The 19,204-nt window shown below is 36.8% G+C and overlaps 1 protein-coding gene across 1 annotated transcript in view; it reads right to left on the reverse strand.

The window, feature by feature from the left end:
• HIBADH (3-hydroxyisobutyrate dehydrogenase) overlaps window positions 1–19,204 on the reverse strand; it is a gene marked incomplete at both ends in the record, with an annotated part of 105,192 nt that overhangs the window by 77,110 nt on the left and 8,878 nt on the right. The window contains 3 exons of the mRNA XM_079711642.1: window positions 4,975–5,096; window positions 7,555–7,664; window positions 18,053–18,213. Coding sequence (XP_079567768.1) covers window positions 4,975–5,096; window positions 7,555–7,664; window positions 18,053–18,213 — 393 coding nt within the window. The remainder of the gene's footprint in view (window positions 1–4,974; window positions 5,097–7,554; window positions 7,665–18,052; window positions 18,214–19,204) is intronic.

A 19,204-nucleotide genomic window follows, 5' to 3' on the forward strand; every position in this document is an offset into this window, starting at 1 on the left:
GTAAAAGGGTCCTCCCCTTAGTCTCTGTCTCCTTAACTGTTTACTCTGTGTTTTTTTTCCTTCATAGTACTTATCATTGAAATTATTCTTGTTTACTTGTTTATTCTCTCTATTCCTACCAAATCATAAGCTCCATGAGGCAAAAGATGTTGACTATCTTTAAAGCTCTAACTCTAGTACCTAGAACATACCTAGTATATAAGTACTCAATAAATGTTTATTATATGAAAGCAGCAATCAAGGTGCTGTCAGCATAATAGGATTAGAATGTATAATCAGAAAACAGTATATAATCTTGTAAGAATTATATAAATACAATAATTTAAGTATAAGACATTTCATTAAAGAAAAAATGAAGACCTTCATTTTTAGAGTTACTTTTAAAGTTCCAGGCTCTCCCTAATATCCAAGTAAACTTCTTTTAACTTATTAACAGAAGTACAGCAGAAAATGAAACTAAAGGTGGTAGGAGAATTATAGGAACTAACCAATTTCCTTTCTTCCTTGCTTAAAGAATATTTACTAAAGAACCATCAAATCTAATTCCAAATTCCACTGGTTCCCCCTAGGATATAATCAGGAATCATCTATAAGATTTCTAGTTGATCTTCAACGTAAATTTTCCATTTCTAGAACTAAAAATCCTCTCTAGCCCTAGCATCAGCTGTATAAATCAGATCTGGTGTTACTCTCTCTCTTTAAATATCCATAGAGGTGAATATAAGATAAAAGTCAAATTAAGTATTAACAGAGTAGAAGAAACACACAAGGTAACAGTAAGGCCCTATTTCTTAAACTGAGAGGAGAGTACACATGGGCCTGATGTATACTTATACTTGGTACCCTCATAATTTTATAAATATTTTGTATATAAATTCAATATTTAACAAAAATTGAAAAAAAAAAGTGTTACTCCCTGCACTCAAAAAGCTTAAATTCTACAGGAGGAAGTGAATCAATGCCTATAAATATAATGTAATGTGGGCTTTGATAAAAGCATGTACAGTTTGACAGCTTCAAAAGGAAGCACCAAATCAGTTGAGGCATGCCAAAGTACTTTATAAAGTAATATCTATGCTACAAAGTGTTAACTGTACAAGTATAAAAGTTACTCACATTGGTTTCAGGATGATAATTATAGCAGTTTAAGCATCACTTGCTTTTGATTTTTTTAAAAAGTCACATGGAACTTAAATAAAATTATATTATTTGTAGTAAGGATGATGTATAAAAAGCTGCAATAATGAAACCTGAGGAAAACCTTCAATATATTACTCCATGGGCTAGTGAAATGATACAGTAAAGATTCTTTTCATTGCATTCCCCAGAATAAAAGTTAGTAGAAAGCAGAGGAAGGGGCTGGACTAAAGAAATGAATCACTATCTCAAAAATCTATACAACTTCAAATTCATCTAGGTTAAAAAAAAGCTTCTCCTTAAAATGCTAACCACAGAATAAGGAGTATAAAATGTTTCTATTTTAATTTTTAGAATACTACTGTATTTGTAGGTAATAGCTCTATATAAATACACAAAAATGCATTTTTTTAAGTCTAAGATAAGCAACAAACGAGGGGTGAGGGAAAAGGGACAAACATGGGGGAAATTTTTTAAGGTTTTATTCAAATTACCTCAAATAATCCATGTTTAAGACTGACAAATATAGAACCTCTATAAAATTGTGGTCCCATCTTGGGTATCTAACTTGGGTATCTATGCTTTTTCCAGGTCCCTTTTCCTTAATTTTATTTAGGTAAAATATAATGATTTTTAAACCAGCCAACTGTAACTTACAGAAAGTTTCCTCTATTTTATTTTAACTGAGAAAGTGGAGACATTTTTAATCCATCATATTAAAAATATAAAGATAAAAACTATGAGAAGACAAACATAAGCTTCCATTATATACTGGCTAATCTCATAATGATCGTGTCAACCAATAAATTATTACAAACCACCTCTACACAAAGCTTCCAGTCTATAATATAGCACAGATTCAAGTGTATTCACTATTACAAATTAACATTTTAGCATTCTAAAACTACAAAAGTAGGTTTAAAAACAGCTTGATAAGAACAAGGAGTAATTTCAAAGTTTTATCCCAAAGAAGACCATATTATTTTTAAAACTTAAAATAACACTTAAAAAATCAAGTTGGTATTCTTCATTATCAAATGATAATTTCAGGCTATACTCTTGAAGCAAAAGAAGATCAACCAACAGCAAGATCATATGTACCATGTATCAATTTTTTAATTAAATCACAGAACCACTCAAAGAAGAAAGAATTGTTCAGTTTATTAAATCCATTCTTTTTTTTCTTTTCTTTTTTTTTTTTTATGTTCCCATATCCCTCCCTTTTGCGTCTCCCTCCCACCCTCCCTATCCCACCCCTCCAGGCGGTCACAAAGCACCGAGCTGATCTCCCTGTGCTATGCGGCTGCTTCCCACTAACTATTTACCTTACGTTTGGTAGTGTATATATGTCCATGCCGCTCTTTCGCTTTGTCACAGCTTACCCTTCTCCCTCCCCATATCCTCAAGTCCATTCTCTAGTAGGTCTGTGTCTTTATTCCTGTCTTACCCCTATGTTCTTCATGACATTTTTCTTCTTAAATTCCATATATATGTGTCAGCATACAGTATTTGTCTTTCTCTTTCTGACTTACTTCACCCTGTATGACAGACTCTAGGTCCATCCACCTCATTACAAATAGCTCAATTATCAAATGATAATTTCAGGCTATACTCTTGAAGCAAAAGAAGATCAACCAACAGCAAGATCATATGTACCATGTATCAATTTTTTAATTAAATCACAGAACCACTCAAAGAAGAAAGAATTGTTCAGTTTATTAAATCCATTCTACAAAAAAAATACCAACACCAAGCTTAAAACTGCTTATTAGTATTTTATGATCAAAGATCCATACCACATTATAAATCTTTACACCCCAAATTCTACTTAACCAAGTCAATATAACAATTATAGGGGCTAAAAATTATTTATACCTGCACCTATACTCAAAAGTGGTTTGGGATATAAGATACCTTTACAAGACCATTAGGTTCTTTATGAAAAAAAGAAACTGATTTAAATTATTATACATGTGTATATATATATATATATATATGTTGTTGTTGTTGTTGTTGTTGTTGTTGTTGTTGTTGCGGTACGCGGGCCTCTCACTGCTGTGGCCTCTCCCGTTGCGGAGCACAGGCTCCGGACGCGCAGGCTCAGCGGCCATGGCTCACGGGCCCAGCCGCTCCGCGGCATGTGGGATCTTCCCGGACCAGGGCACGAACCCGTGTCCCCTGCATCGTCAGGCGGACTCTCAACCACTGCGCCACCAGGGAAGCCCTATTTTACTATTTTTTAATCCCAAAGCCAACAATCGAGTTTAACATAATGGGAATAAAATTGCTACTCCATTGTCTACTGCTATATTGCTATAATTACATATGTATATATGTGTATATGTATGCAAATACATGTGTGTATGTGCATATATATTATATTCGATTACACAGTAATGTTGGAAAATTTGGAAATTATGGAAAGTCATAATACCCATAATCCTGCCATTCCAAAATACCCAGATACCTGCTACTAGTATTTTATATACTATTAAGCTTTCAGAATTTTATTAGTGGGTCTCCTCATCCTCTGATTGAGATGATGATGATTTCTAAGTATGTCAATGTGGTGAAATTTATTTATTTATAGACCTTCTAATATTAAGCCATCTGTACATACATGAGATAAACCAAACTTGGTTGTAGTGTTTGATCTCTTTCATATGCGGTTGGATTTAGTTTGTTAATATACTTTATAAAGTTTTTACTTCTATATTCATGACTGATGTAGACCTACAGTTTTTCTCTCTCATAATGTTTCCATATGGTTTAATTATCAGAGTTATACACATCTTACAGAATGAGTTGGGGAAGCATTTCCTCTTTTTGTACTGTCTGGAAAAGTTTGTATAAAATTGAGATGGGGTTCGAGCCCTGGTCCGGGGAGATCCCACGTGCCACGGAGCAACTAAGCCCATGCGCCACATCTACTGAGCCTGCGCTCTAGAGCCTGTGAGCCACAACTACTGATCCTGCATGCCACAACTACTGAAGCCCACGTGCCTAGAGCCAGTGCTCCGCAACAAGAGAAGCCACCGCAATGAGAAGTCCACGCACTGCAACGAAGAGTAGCCCGCGGGCCTCCCTGGTGGCGCAGTGGTTGAGAGTCCGCCTGCCGATGCAGGGGATACGGGTTCGTGCCCCGGTCTGGGAGGATCCCATATGCCGCGGAGCGGCTGGGCCCGTGAGCCATGGCCGCTGAGCCTGCGCATCCGGAGCCTGTGCTCCGCAACGGGGGAGACCGCAACAGTGAGAGGCCCGCGTACCGCAAAAAAAAAAAAAAAAAAAGAGTAGCCCGCCACAACTAGAGAAAGCCCGCGCGCAGCAACGAAGACCTCACACAGCCAAAAATAAATAAATTAAATTAATTAATTTAAAAAAAAATTTGAGACGATCTGGTCCTTGAAATTCTGGTAACACTCACCTGTAAAATCACCTGGATCTAATGTTTCCCTTATGAAATTATTTTTTCTTTTTTTGCCACTTCTTCAGTTTCTTTAATAGTTACAAGATTATTCAGGCTAATTATTTCTTGAATCTGTTCTGAAAAGTTAAAATTTTCTAGGAATCGATCTATCCCTACCCACAGTAATTTGAACCAAAAATTCATAGCTCTTCAAAGTTGTAACATCCTATTATCTGAATTTAGAAAAAAGCATTGTATATTGAGAGTACTAAATAACATAAGTCAGTTTTGCTTTGTTTTTATTTTTAATGAGGAAATTGAGAATCTGCAATAGCTCTAAAAATAACTAGATATATCTTGGGTAGCACAAAATCATAACTGTTACTTATGACAAACAGAATAGATGTGCATATATTTTAGCTACCACTTACCACCAGAAACAGGGGCATCCATGAAAACTGCTCCCATTTTCTCAACTTCTTTGGCCAATTCTTTCGAAACCATAGGATCAATAGTACTGGAATCTATTAATAGTGAGCCTTTCTTCACTTTTCTAAGTAAATGAACAGAAATACTGTTTTAAAAAACTATAGTTTTATAATTTAAAATATATAGTTTACAACTCTGAATAAGCATTTCATGCAACTACCTATATCAGAATCTGCTAAAATTCACCAGATATCAAGGAGGTCTTTGGTTTAATATTAAAAACATTATTAGAACTGGTTCAAAATCTCAAATTCATTTTCAGATCAATTATAGTTCAAAGTAAACTTGAACTATTTCAAAGAAACCAAAATAATCTAATAATCTATATGGTATAAATTCTGGTTTCAGGTGAAATACACACTAACCATAATAATATAGGCAAGCTAAGATGTAAGCAATTTAAAACACCTATTAACTTTAAAAGGGCTACTTAGTAGGATTTAAATTTTTGTTTGTAAAGTAGCTGGGTCTCTTTAAAAAGTAATTTATTTGTCTTTAACAAGCCATATTGCAAATTTCACATATCCATTTCTTTTCCACTAGGTAGAATAAACATAAGCAGTTAAAATTTAGCCATTTGCTTTAGGATGGCATATTCTTTAATAACTGCAACTTTGTAAAGATAAAATAAAACATCAAACAGGCAGAAAGGAAAATACAGGAATGGACCTATAAAATCTCACAGAGACTTTTTGTTCTTTACAGTAAATTTATATACAAACATTGGTAAAAGGGGGAAGCAGTCTTCTCATATATCATATTTTACATCAATATTTAAATGGCATTCTTAAAGTAAAACAGTTCTATATATACCTATATAGTTCCCTTACAGTCTATAATCTATGCCTATCTTCACTGGCTTGGAAACCGACCTAAATTACTATTTATTTAAAGGGCTATGGCTAACCTTGAATTCAAACGTTCCAAAATTCTTACTACAGATAAACTAACCCAGAGGACATTTAATCATAACCATGATTGGAAAGTTAGAACTGAATAAATAAAAATATTGAAGGGGAAATAGAAAATCATTGCTAAAAACTATAAAAAAGAAATTTTTTTCTACAGAAAAAAATAGCACGCAAAATGCTTTAAACAACAATTTTAGACATATGAATTGATCTGGTCCAAATGCAATGGCTGGGTATGTTCCATAGAAAAGAAATAGCACACTCTGTTATAGATCACCTCAGTATGTGGAATTCCACTTTACATACCCTAAAAATATAAGAATTAAGTTTACCAGTCTTCTGTGATATTAATATTTTTAAGATCTTAAAGCTTTAAGCAAATGGGAAATAGTCTCAAAAATTATACATGCACAGCGTGTGGGGAAATGATCCTGACCCAGAAGAAAATAAAGAACTACCCATGAGAAGCAAATTACAGTTCAATGTAAAGCCACAATCTTTCAAAGCACTCCCTAGACAAAACTGCCCTGGTTGCTGGCCACCATATTCCTAGTAAAGGATATTAATAAACATAGGATTTTGTCTCCACAAAGTTTTTAGTAACTTTTTCTTCAGACGTAAAACAGGGCCATAATTGGAAAAGACTAGGTAATGAGACAGCTAGGTCACCTCAGGACCACTCACACACTGTGGGCCTGAGGGCTCCATCCAAAATGAGAGTCTTTCAACTTTCCCTGAAATCTAAACATTTATCTTATCAATTTTCTGCCTAATATTCAAGTGTCTGTTGCTTCTAAGTTTGCTAGTTTTCCAAAGCAATTCAATTTCCCAAAACCTCAAATTTCATGTATTACAGCTTCATGAAATTAAACCCTTTCCTTGAGCCCTTCATGTGTCTACAAAGCCTACCAGTTTGCTCTAGCTCTCTGCTGAACTTCAACAACAAAACAAGTTAGGAACTGGAATCAGTAAGACCAGAAAACTAAACTCAACCGCTGTCATCCTAATATAACCACAAGGGTTTGGCAATAGGTAGCAATTAACCAAAAGGTTCTCAAAGCCAGGGAAGCTAGTTACTGGGTAGGAAACTCTGACCTAAATTATATATTATTTAAAGAGCTACTGCTAATCTTTAATTCCACCTTCTCAAAGTTCTTACTACAGATGTACTAACCCAAAGGACATACAATAACTTTTTATTTTATAATAAATTTTTAATAATGGTGTTCTTTCCAATGCTTCGTTTTATTTTTCATAGAAATCTCTTCCTGAATTTCTATAAACCGTAAGAAAATTATGCTTGTAACATTTGTACAGTTTAAAATGCAAGCTTTAAAAATCTCTTAAACAGGTTACCAATGTAAGTTTAACGCAAGATTAAAAGGAAGAAACAGAAAGCAAAAAAAATTTATTCCCCAAAGTCACATACTTGACTTCAGTGAAAAAATAAACCCTTTACAATGAGAGAAACCACACCATTCACTTTTAAGACATAAGAAAACAGTAAAAGAAAGTTTAACAAACATAATTGTTATTTCACAATAGTTCTAACAAATGTGAAATTCATAAACTATCATAACAAGAACATATCTACAGTTGAGAAATACATACTTTAGAATTCCATTTGCTCCAGAATAAGCTTCTATTGCATTGATGCTGGTGGGCAACATTGTAATAATTCTGTCAGCTTTTTCAGCTACATCTGCTGGGGAAGACACTACCTTTAAAAAAAAAAAATTGCAACGGCACATTATTTAAATCAAATGCAAGCAGCTTCTACAGTACAAGTAGGATCCACTTTTTATGCATGCCCATAATAGTGACAGTGAATAAAAACTAATCCTTGTTTTCAAAAGACAAAAACAAAAAAAGGGCAAAAAAAACCCTTACTGCCTAAAATAGAGTCCATTCCTTCACACATACAGATGCAATTTCTATGGAATCACATCCACTGTTTACTTTAAAAAGTGCTAAGTGAGTTGAGGGGGAAAAGGGCAAAACCCAACAGTCCTGGGAACAGACACACTTCTCATGGATTCCTCTAAGTTGGATTCTTAAACAGCATACTTTTTGGTAGATGCTCTAAGAAAAACATTCTAGTATATCAGACTTGGTAGCTGAACTACAGGATACACCAATTATTTCATGGGCAGCAAAATCCACAAGTAAATTCTCAAGCCCCCATTAGCACTATCTTCCAGCCTCTATTTTCAAGAAAAAAAAAAATTTAAGCCTGTTTTATAAAAAGTCAGGACAAGGACATAAGCATGTACTGCACTGAATGTGAGTACCATCATGAAGCCCGAGAGCATGAGCTGTCAGGTCTCCTGTGGAAACCATATATACAACAACGACATACGAACAGGCATCAAGGTTCGCTCTCTCTCTCAGAAGTCAGAATTCTGACTTCTGCTTTAATGATGACAGTGAACATACTGTACAGGAAAGCTGCTCTGCCCATCCTCTGTACATATGTTTACAAGTATGGGTGTACATACGCTCACTCACATTTCCACCACCCCCTGCTCTCTCGAATATATACACCATGATACACCTGGCCAGCTGATCAGCAACCAAAGAGGCCAGAAGAGACCAGGAGATCACTTCTTGACTGAAACTCTCCTTTAACAGAAAGAATCTATCACCCCAATTATCACAAAAGCTCCTTTCCAAAGCCTTTTCTCTCTTTAAAGAAAAGACAAAGAACTATCAGGAGGATAATCAAAAATTTCTCCATAGGAATATTTACATATGCATTAGAAACTGATGTCTTTTCTACTAGGAAATGTGAACTGGCACATAAGCATCTTAGGAATGGGAATGCCTCTGCTTTTCATGTGGTGGAAGTAAATGAAACATTTTCTTTCTGTCTTTGATGTACAGCTGATGAAAGAATGAGAAACCAAACACAGTGTGCAATCTAAATATTATGAGCTAGAAGCAATTACATTTCATTCTTCCATAAGAGACTATCAGCTTCTAAATCAAATTCTACAGAAATGCAGTTTTAACATAATTTCATAAGTTGTATTCTAAAATTTCAGATAATCAAGTATCCTGGCACTTTGTGTACTAAATGATAATATTAAACACCTCAGAGTCTAAAGCCAAAAACAAACAAAAAAAAGACAGTCTCTCTCATCTAAAGGCGATACAGCATTTTAGAGTCTACAAAGTGGCACATTCAACAATATGTATATTTTGATATATAGTGGGGATTGGCCACAAATAATTATGGAAAAAAATTTTTTTCCATCAAATTACAAAGTAATACTTAAGTTAGGTGAAAACCTTTCCTACACTCAAACAAATACTGAGATTTGAAAAGAGGCAACTATTTCCTGGCAAACAATTCAAGTTTCCTCAAGAAAAAAAACAGCTCAGTAAGATGAGAAGAAAAGGAAAAGCTATAGGAGTCATAATTCTCTACTCTTGGACTGTGTCAAGAATATGGGTTACACAGAGAGCCCCATCTGTTCATCCTATTTAAATGAAGTAATAAAGGCGTGCATAATGGTGGCATACCTTTCAGTTGCCTTTCCTTCTATCTCAGCTCCATCTCTCTTGATCTTTCAGGGACTGTAGTAAGCCAGCCCTGAGGTCTAAGAGTCAACTTCAGACTTTCTCTTAGGAATTGAGAGTCTCTTCCACTGAAGGAAATTCAATTCCATCTAGATAACTCCTTGAGACATGCCCTCAGGGGCACCAACAATTAGCTCACAGATCTAGGAATACTTCACACCTCCAAGCTTCTTGTGCTCATGAATTGGCAGTGCCAATTCATGCAATTGCCAAGTGCATGGGGTGGCCAATCAGCCCCCTGCATCCCTAGCATCTGCTTCTTGGGATGCCTGGGTTGCCAGAGTACTGCTAACCCCTCAAATATATAGGAAAGTAGTGTCAAAGCTCACAGGTCCGGAAAAAAACACACAATGACAGTGATAGCTGGAATGTCACCACTGTACTGGCCACAACTGCTCCATATGTAACAACTATATATATTTGGTACGTTATAATAACCGTCTCTAATTTGCACTACAGAAGGCATGTTTATTAGACAGACAGACACGTGTGTCCAGTTATTCAAATCATCTTGCCTTCCATGTGATGACTTCAAGACTTTGAAATAACTGACTAACAAAATTTGGCCATGACTCAAAAGCTGGCAGGAAAAAAACAAACCTTATTGCCAGTCTGACACTCACCACAAAAGCCTTTAGGAGCCATCTAATTAGAGTCCCTTCAGTTACATTTGCTAATTGAATGGATAAGCAAAGACAGCATGGATGAGGGAAAGGAACACTAATTTGGGAAGCCAGAGACTGGGTTTAGTTATAGCGCAGCCACTAAACCATCTGTGCTTTTGTACAAATCACTTAACCTCTCTGGCTTCAGTTTACGGATCTACAAAATAAGAATAGTGATTTGGATTCTCTTTAAGCGTTTCTATCTCCAAAGTAGAAAGGAAACTTAGGCAAGGGAATTTTTCACATTTAGTAACCTTAAATTCTAGGAAGGTACGGACTCTGTGAAAAAGGGCTGATGGTATAGGAAGCATCTGCAATGACTCAGTACCAGTGTAAAGCATTAGCAGGACTCTTCTACACCTCCACGTGTGTGGACGGTCGCTGATCTGGCTGACTCTGGAACATGGCTCTGCTCCGATTGTCATGGCAATCCCAGAAAAATCTCTTGATAATTCCAACTGCCTCGTTCTTACACCACTGTGAATTAAGGTGACCCTACTTTTCCATTATTTTAATTTTGATTACAGGAGATTGGTTCCCTTCACAATATCTACACTCTTTAAGAATTTCTGCAACTAGATTCATCTGTATGCTAGTAAGCACCAATGGCAGGTGTACAATATAAAGATTAGACAACTGGACAGATTAAAGACAAAATCTGCTTTGCTGGGTGGGTGACGGGAGGAATGATGGGGGCATCAGGGCCCAGAGTAATCTGAAGTAACTGCACTTCCTTTTTACATATCCAATGGAAGGAGACAACAGTTAACCTAGTTGTTTTACATAAAGAGAAAAATCTCGCTGTCTCTGCTAGGCAAAACAGTCACATAAGCGAAGCTCAGCATTGCTTCCACATAAACCAAATGCGTAAGAGAAACTTGCAAAGAAACAAGATGAACATGACCTTGGTTAAACTTGCCACTCAGCGTATTTTAATCTTTCCAAGTAGAAAAGCATACTGTTGCTTCAAAATTGCACTACCCTTAAAACGCTGACCAAAACGGTTTTTGCCTACATCTTGAAACATGTGGTCAACAATGATGAAGCCCACTCAGCAAGAGACTTTTAAAGTTCTCATCTAACAAAACCTGAGTGGATGCCAGATTAGATCTCAATAGAATTACTTAACCAAACATGTTCAGCCTTATAACCCAGGAACAACAAGATGGTTCCCAAGTTTTTAGAGAGAAAACAAGAGAATCCAATTAAGCCTAGTTCAACCAGAAAACTCAAACAGAAATGGTGCATAAGTCCCAAGACTTCTGGCACCAATCAGAGGCGTCTCCAAGGAAATTCCTAGACAATGAAAATGAAAACAAAGCACAAGTCACATGCCCTTAATGCTACCGCTTAAAAAGAGAAATTGGTATCTTCTGTAAAATAAAAGGACACAAGGGACTCTGCAGAATATATTCTTAAGCAGGGATGCAGTCAAATCACTTTATCTCCTAATTTGGTTTTAATTTTTATCATCACTCCTTCATTTAAAAATATGTCTACAATTCTATTCCCAACGACTCTGGACTCAGTGACTCAGCCAACACAGTGGTGTATTTATATGTGTGGTGTTGGGGAATGAAGATTTGGGAGAAATATGGTATAGATACTAAAGCAACAACCATTAACAGTAATAACAGTAGTGGTAGTAGTAACAGCACTTTCTATGTGCCAGGTTCCCTAGGGCTAAGAGTAAGGTACTATTACTACTGCCATTTTATAAGATGAGAAAATTTAAGTACAAAGAAGTTAAATAATCTGTCTAAAAGTCACACAGCCAGCACATGATAGAGCTGAGATCTGAGTTCAGGCAGCCAGGTTCCTTCTGGGTTTATGCTTTTAAACCACTACATTCACAATTTATTGATTCATGATTTCTAATACCCAAACGCCTGATAATTATCATGGGTTACATTCTTAGAACAGATGCTAGAAGTTGAAATGATGCATTGTATGTTAAACCCGAGTTTCCAACAGAAATAAAGATATAATAAAGGGATACGGAGAGAGGAAACCGTAAATTTTTTATGGGAATGACCACAAGTAACATATTAAACCAATTATAAGTGCCCTAATAGAATTGGTTAACATGTAAAGGTATAAATAAGTTCATTAAATACAGTCAGGCACGTGAAGCATTTTAACATGTCCAAGTTTTTATTTCCTTCATAACCCACGTAGTATTTTTTACTACTAGGTACAGCTGGAAGGAAAACCTCCAGGGTGGTAACACCCTAAAGCACTTCACCTGGAACTGCAGGTGGACCTTGCACCTTGAGGGGAAGGAGGAGCCGGCCCGTGGAAAGCAGAGCCAAGAAGCAGACAGAAACGGATCTAATTACATCTGTGCCCAAAATTCGGCTGTGCCTGGGTTCAGGCCACTCCCCAACTCTTCACTTACATGAAACAATAAATCCCCAGTTTTTGCTTTTAAAAAAACGAAAAAGCACTTCTTCATGGAGATGTCCAAAGATCTTTAGAACTAGTTGATTGCTTTTTGATCCAGATATGTCTAGTTTGGTACTTTCTCTCCCTGCAAATTTCCCACTGAAAGCACAGTTGACATTTGAAATCAACTAGCCACATTTTCTGCAAACTTTGAGGGAAAACATTTCTGTTTTCTTTGGCTGCCATTTCATCGACTTCACTTGAGATAGTAACATCAGGGAAAGAAAGGGACACCTGTCCTTTAAATGTAAGAGTCAACTCAAATATACTCTGAATTTTTGAACTCTTAATCCATTCACTGCACTATTGTGCACAATGGCAAGAAGTTTTCACCTATATTTTTCCATCTCATCCCAAGTCTTCTCTTTGTCTTTTAGTAGTAAAATGAAACTCACTTTTTCCTTTATCAAACATTTTAAAACAATATAGCTATGAATTAGTACTACTGACATTTTAACACATCAGAAGTCACACATCCAAATTAACATTACCTTTTAATGTAGGGGTCTTAGGAAATTACATTTGCTCAAATGACACTGCCGCTGTTCAAAACGGTTTTTAAGCTGCCGGCATAAAAATCATTTATCAACAAATGTTTTCATTTTATTATGACAGAATATTTCCCCTCAGGCCCAAAGCTTTCTTACCCTTTACCCTTCTCCTGTCATTTATCTCAATTTCACGTTCTCCTGCCCTCCACTGCTGTTGTAATCAATACTCAGAGGACCTCTTAGAGTCAAGACTCTTGAGAGGAAGCAGAGCGGTGAGGGAGATGGGACGTGGGAAAAGAGGGTTCTGCCTTCCAGGCTTTGCCGCCCCAGTGTGAACCGCCCACGCAACTTTCCCACCGTGTGCTGGGAGCGGGGCAGGGCTGGGAGCTGTGGGCAGAAGCTAAGAGAGTCTCACGCTTCACTAATCTGGGACGGGCAGCCACCCAGAACCCATCCTCCTTCCTTCCCCACACCCACTTATGTATCTCAAGGAAGAAGGAAAATCTAATGACTGAGTCTGTGTCCTAGAACCCTCTGATTTCTATCCAGGAATCCGAGAGATCTCGTCTCCATGACTTTTATTTCAGGCTACAGCATTTCTGTTTGTAGGTGAGCGAAGATTAAGCACAATATTTATGTAGCTCTCTATCAGAAATGAAATGACTCTTAAGAGTTACTTATTATTTTTCCCCTCAAAACCTGCTTCAGCACATTACTGTCAAAATACAATTTTAATAAAAACTCCCTTCTATTATTTAGTCTTGCCACCTGAGACACATCTAATACATTGCCACATCCAACTCAACCTGTTTTATTCTCCACAGCACTAGGTGGACTGCTAGACACATGGGAAGTACTCAACCTGTATCGGTCGACCTAAAGTAGAAATCTCTAGAAACCTGGAGAGAGAGGCTTCCACTTTTAAAGAAAATTGCTCCTTTGTCCCCATTCTTCACCTGGATAAATTTTGCTTATTCTTGTGCTATCTACCTAAATGTCTAGTCTTCAGACAACGTCCCTGACTGCCCTCACAGCCAACGTAATGAGGATTTTACTGAAAACTGAGGAGACTCTTCTTCTTTCCACATCACAATTTGGAATCACATATTTGTGTGGTTTGATAATCTAACACCTCCTGTTGGTCCCCAAAGGCAAAGACTGTAACTGTTTTGTTCTGGGCTATATTCCCAGTACCTAGCACATAGAAAGTACTCAAGAAACATCAGTCAAATTAGTAAATTAATGAACGTCCTATCCTGTTTTGCTAAGAGATTCTAAGGTAGCCTTAACCCATAGTGATCAAAGCAATAAAAAGTAACTTTTCTTCACAAAGAAGTGAGAGACTCTGACATTGTCATGTGAATAGAAAGCATTAGAAACGGAATAATAGCTCGGTAGAGCAGAGGTGAAACCAAGACTTATGGGAACTTAGAGCTAACACACACACTGTTTACTGTGCCATACACAATTTTAAGCTCATTACATATATGAATTCATTTAATCCTCGTAACAACTCCCTGAGAAAGGTTATTATTATTATCCTTATTATTTCACACATGAGGAAACAGATATAGAGACACTAAATAACTTGCCTGAGATTGCAGATACTAAGTGGAAAGGGCAGGTTCTAAACCCATTTTGTAGATTCTAGCTGTACTGGTTTCCAGTGGCTGCCGCAATGTTACCCCAAGCACGGTGGCTTAAAACAGAAATGTATTCTCACAGCTCTGGAGGCCACAAGTATGAAAGCAAGGTGTAGGCAGCACCACGCTGCCTCCAAAGGAAGATCCTCCTTTGCCTCTACTAGCTTCTGACTGCCCCTGGTGTTCCTTGGCTTGCCACAGTATAACTCTGAAGTCTGCCTACGACTTCCCACAGCCTTCCCCTTGTGGCTCTCTGTAAGGACACTCATCACTGCCTTTAGGGCCCACCTGAAATCCAGATGACCTCATCTCAAGATCTTAAACCTAATTACATCTGCCAAGACCCTGTTTCCAAATAAGGTCACTTTCACAAGTACTGGGGGTTAGAACTTGGACATTTATCTTTTTTTTAAATCGCTTTATTGAGATATAATTCACATAACATATAATTTGCCCACCTAAAGTATATAACTTGATGGTTTTTAGTGTATTCACAGATATGTGCAACCATCACAATTTTAGAACTTTTCATGACTTCAAGAAAAAAATCCCATATCCATTAGCTATCTCTCCCCTCTGCCTGCCTCCCTCTTTCCCCTCCTCTCCCAGCCAGCACTAAACAGCTACTAATCTACTTTCTGTCTCTACAGATTTCTCTCTTCTGGACTTTCATGTGTCAGTGCTTCATCCCTTTTTATGGCTGAATAATATATCATTGTATGAATATACCACATTTTGTTTACCACTGATGGGACATTTAGGTTGTTTCTATCTTTTGGCTATAATGAATAATGCTGCCACTTATATACAAGTTTCTGTGTGGGTATGTGTTTTCATTTCTCTTTCATATATACCTAGGAGTAGAATTACAATCTCATCAGCAGTGTGTGACAGTTCAATTTCTCCATACTTCTTGTTATCTGCCTTTGTAATTCTAGCCAACCCAGTGGGTGTGGAAATCTCATTGTGGTTTTGGTTGCATTTATCTGATGACTAATGATATTGGCATCTTTTCATGTGTTTATCGGTCATTTGTACCTTCTTTGGAGAAATGTCTATTCAGATCCTTTGTCCATTTAATTGAGTCACTTGTCTTTCTGTTTGAATTGTATGACTTCTTCATATATGCTAGATACAAGTCCTTATCAGATATATGATTTGCAAATATTTTATCCCATTCTGTGGGTTACCTTTTCACTTTCTTGCTGGTGTTCTTTGGAGCACAAAAGTTTTCAGTTTTGATGAAGTCTTATTTTTAATTTTGTTGCTCATGATCTTGGGTGTCATATTTAAGAATCCTTTGCCAAATTCAAGGTCATGAAGATTTACCCCTATGTTTTCTTCTAAGAATTTTGTAGGACATCTTTTGGGGGGCCACTATTCAACCCACTGTATACCCACTCACTATACAATCCATCATAATAGAGAACTATTACTTAATTCCAACAAATTTCATTGGTGCAAAACAACATATTAAATAAGGGTGTGGTATATAATCATTACTGGCCTGACATTAACTGATCCAAAAGAAATCCAGGCAGTTTATTTTCTAGTACTCTAGTTTATAAATAGGTAACAGGTAGCTACATTTCAGAATCATCAAGGAAGACGCCACACATACACTTAAAAATGTCTCATACATAAATTTCATTAATTAGTGACTACACATCATGTAATTAAAAGAGCTAAAGCTCCAAAGTCAAAGACAGACCTTTGTTCAGATCCTGGCTCTTGCCATTCACTCACTGTGCAACCTTGGGGATGTTATTTAACTTCTCCAAGCATCAGTTTCCTGAAAATACTTCTGTTACAAAGATAAAATTAGATAATATGTACAAAATATTTAGTAAAAGACCTGACACGTAGTAGGTACTCATTAAATATTAGTTTCTTTTCTCTTTTAAAATGTAAATGTCTCCTTCACTCAAGTGTAAGTCTTATTCTTAAGGTAGCCTTCCTTCACACCTACCTAAAATTAGCAACACTAAAAATATAAGAATTTTGTTGGGAAATGGAGGTACAAGGATAACTTCAGAATATGAGGCAATTCAGGCAGAGCATCAGAAGCTCCGGAAATCTGGCAAGCAGCAGAAAAGAGATTCACAAAGGGATGATGACCATTTCAGTTCTCCACAGGCAAGTTGTTAAGTGTTACAGGAATAGAGGGAAGAGTAATGGCACTGGTCACAATTTGAAAGGCCCTAAGCTTCTGCTTTCCCAGTCCAGGGTAAATCAGTTTCCATTCAATTTCCACCTCTGTATTACTAGAAGGGGTAGAAAGAGGAAGAGAAATTCATGTGATCTTTCATAAACACACACACACATGAAAACTTTGGGAACATTATTCTCCAAAACGCCGGGAGAATATGCTGTTATTACTTTGATTAAATTCTGTATTTAATTGAAGATATTTCCTCTGTTTAGAGTACCGTTGTTACTCTTACAAATAAATATAGAAACCACTGTAAAGTGTCAACATCAAATAGATGTGTTATCCCAAAAAGTAATATCCATCTCCTCCAAAAAACAATCCATCCCAGACTGAATATCAACTTGGAACTCCTTACCATCCTTGAAGATGGTAAAGCCACCTTTCCCAGAACAAAGAACTGATCAAACCTCTCCAACAAGTCTAAGTCCCTAAGCTACTTAAGGTCATCAGTAAACCTGCTGCACTGGTGGTACAGTGTCAATATTCAGAGACTATATGGGCATAAGCAGCCACAACCCTACCCTGAAAAGTTCCAAGATGATACTCACACATCCTCAAACAACACTGCTGCCACCCCCAGATGGCAAACAAACCATGATGGAGAAGGAGATGGAGGATATCCAGATCTGCAAGTAGCCTCTAAGTTGCTTAAACCTGTTCTTTAGGTACACATTGCATTTTCTCAGTATTTATTTCAAGTCTATTACCTAGAAGTTGACTATTTATTTGTTCTCTAAACTTTTTCTATATTTCTCAGGAATTTTTTAGTATTCACCCAGTTCTGGGATTACATTCAGCCCTCAATTACCACTCTACAAGAAGAATTTCCTTCATATCTTGGAAAAAACTCTAAATTCAGTTACTAGTACACGGTCTCGTGTGTGTGTGTGTGTACACATATTTTACATAACATATAATATTACATATAGAGAAATAAAATTAACAAGTTAACTTTACAAATCCATTGTGTATACTTCTAAGAAGATGTCACTTATTTGAATGTGGAATGTCAAAATCTAAAAAACATTTTTAAACATCAAAATCTAAAAACATCTTAAGAAAAGGTCTTACCTGTTCACCTGCATCTAGAAACTCTTTGCATGCATCAGGGAACACATCATATATAATGAGTGGATAGCCATGTTTCATGAGATTTTTTGCCATTGGATTCCCCATGTTGCCTACTCCAATGAATCCAACTGGAGTCTTAGAAGCCATTGACCTAGAACACACTGATTTCAATACATTAGTTTTAACAGGAGCAGATAACATGTTTTATTGTAAATATTCACTCAATATTAAGAAGTCAATTGTTATTTTGATATTTTCTATTTTAAAAAAAACCTTTGTAAAGATTAGTTTTAAACTAATGATCATTTAAAGATATCAACAATGTATAGGCAGACTAACTTCTGAGTATATAGTTCTCCAGGAAACAATCATAAAATTTTAAGCATTCTCTCTTCTGCTTTCTATCTCTATAACATCCCTTTACTATTTTTTTTTTTTTTTTTTTTTTTTTTTTTTTTTTTGTGGTACGCGGGCCTCTCACTGCTGTGGCCTCTCCCGTTGCGGAGCACAGGCTCCGGATGCACAGGCTCAGCAGCCATGGCTCACGGGCCCAGCCGCTCCGCGGTATATGGGATCCTCCCAGACCGGGGCACGAACCCGTATCCCCTGCATCGGCAGGCGGACTCTCAACCACTGCGCCACCAGGGAGGCCCCCCTTTACTATTTTTAACAATAAACTTAATGTTATCATTTATTAAATACCTATTATATACTTTACCTGTTAAGTGAAGTATCCTAGATTCTCTATATTACCTTCTCTAATAATGTGTATTAAAAACTGGAAGTATTCAATAAAACCTGTATCTTGGACAAGGTCCAAGAATGGGAAAACGTTTTACCTTCCCACTTCCACATTTATAGAAACCATCCCTTCCAATGGTATAAAAAACAATCTTAATAAAAATGTTAAACCCAGAAGAATGTATTTCAACCAAAAGTCACCAGTTTATATATGGGGTCCTAGGAGAGAGCAGGGGGACACTTCCATGGGTTTTCCATGGCCAGGGTAACAGTCTCAGGACCCTGAGATAACAACTCCGTGCACTTTCAGAGAAGAGGCATCTCCATTTACAGAAAAAGAAAATCATTCTTAAAAAGCTGTATGCAGGGCTTCCCTGGTGGCACAGTGGTTAAGAATCCGGCTGCCAATGC

This window comes from Hyperoodon ampullatus, assembly GCF_949752795.1.
Source record: "Hyperoodon ampullatus genome assembly, chromosome: 9".
In the NCBI taxonomy this organism is placed as follows: domain Eukaryota; kingdom Metazoa; phylum Chordata; class Mammalia; order Artiodactyla; family Ziphiidae; genus Hyperoodon; species Hyperoodon ampullatus.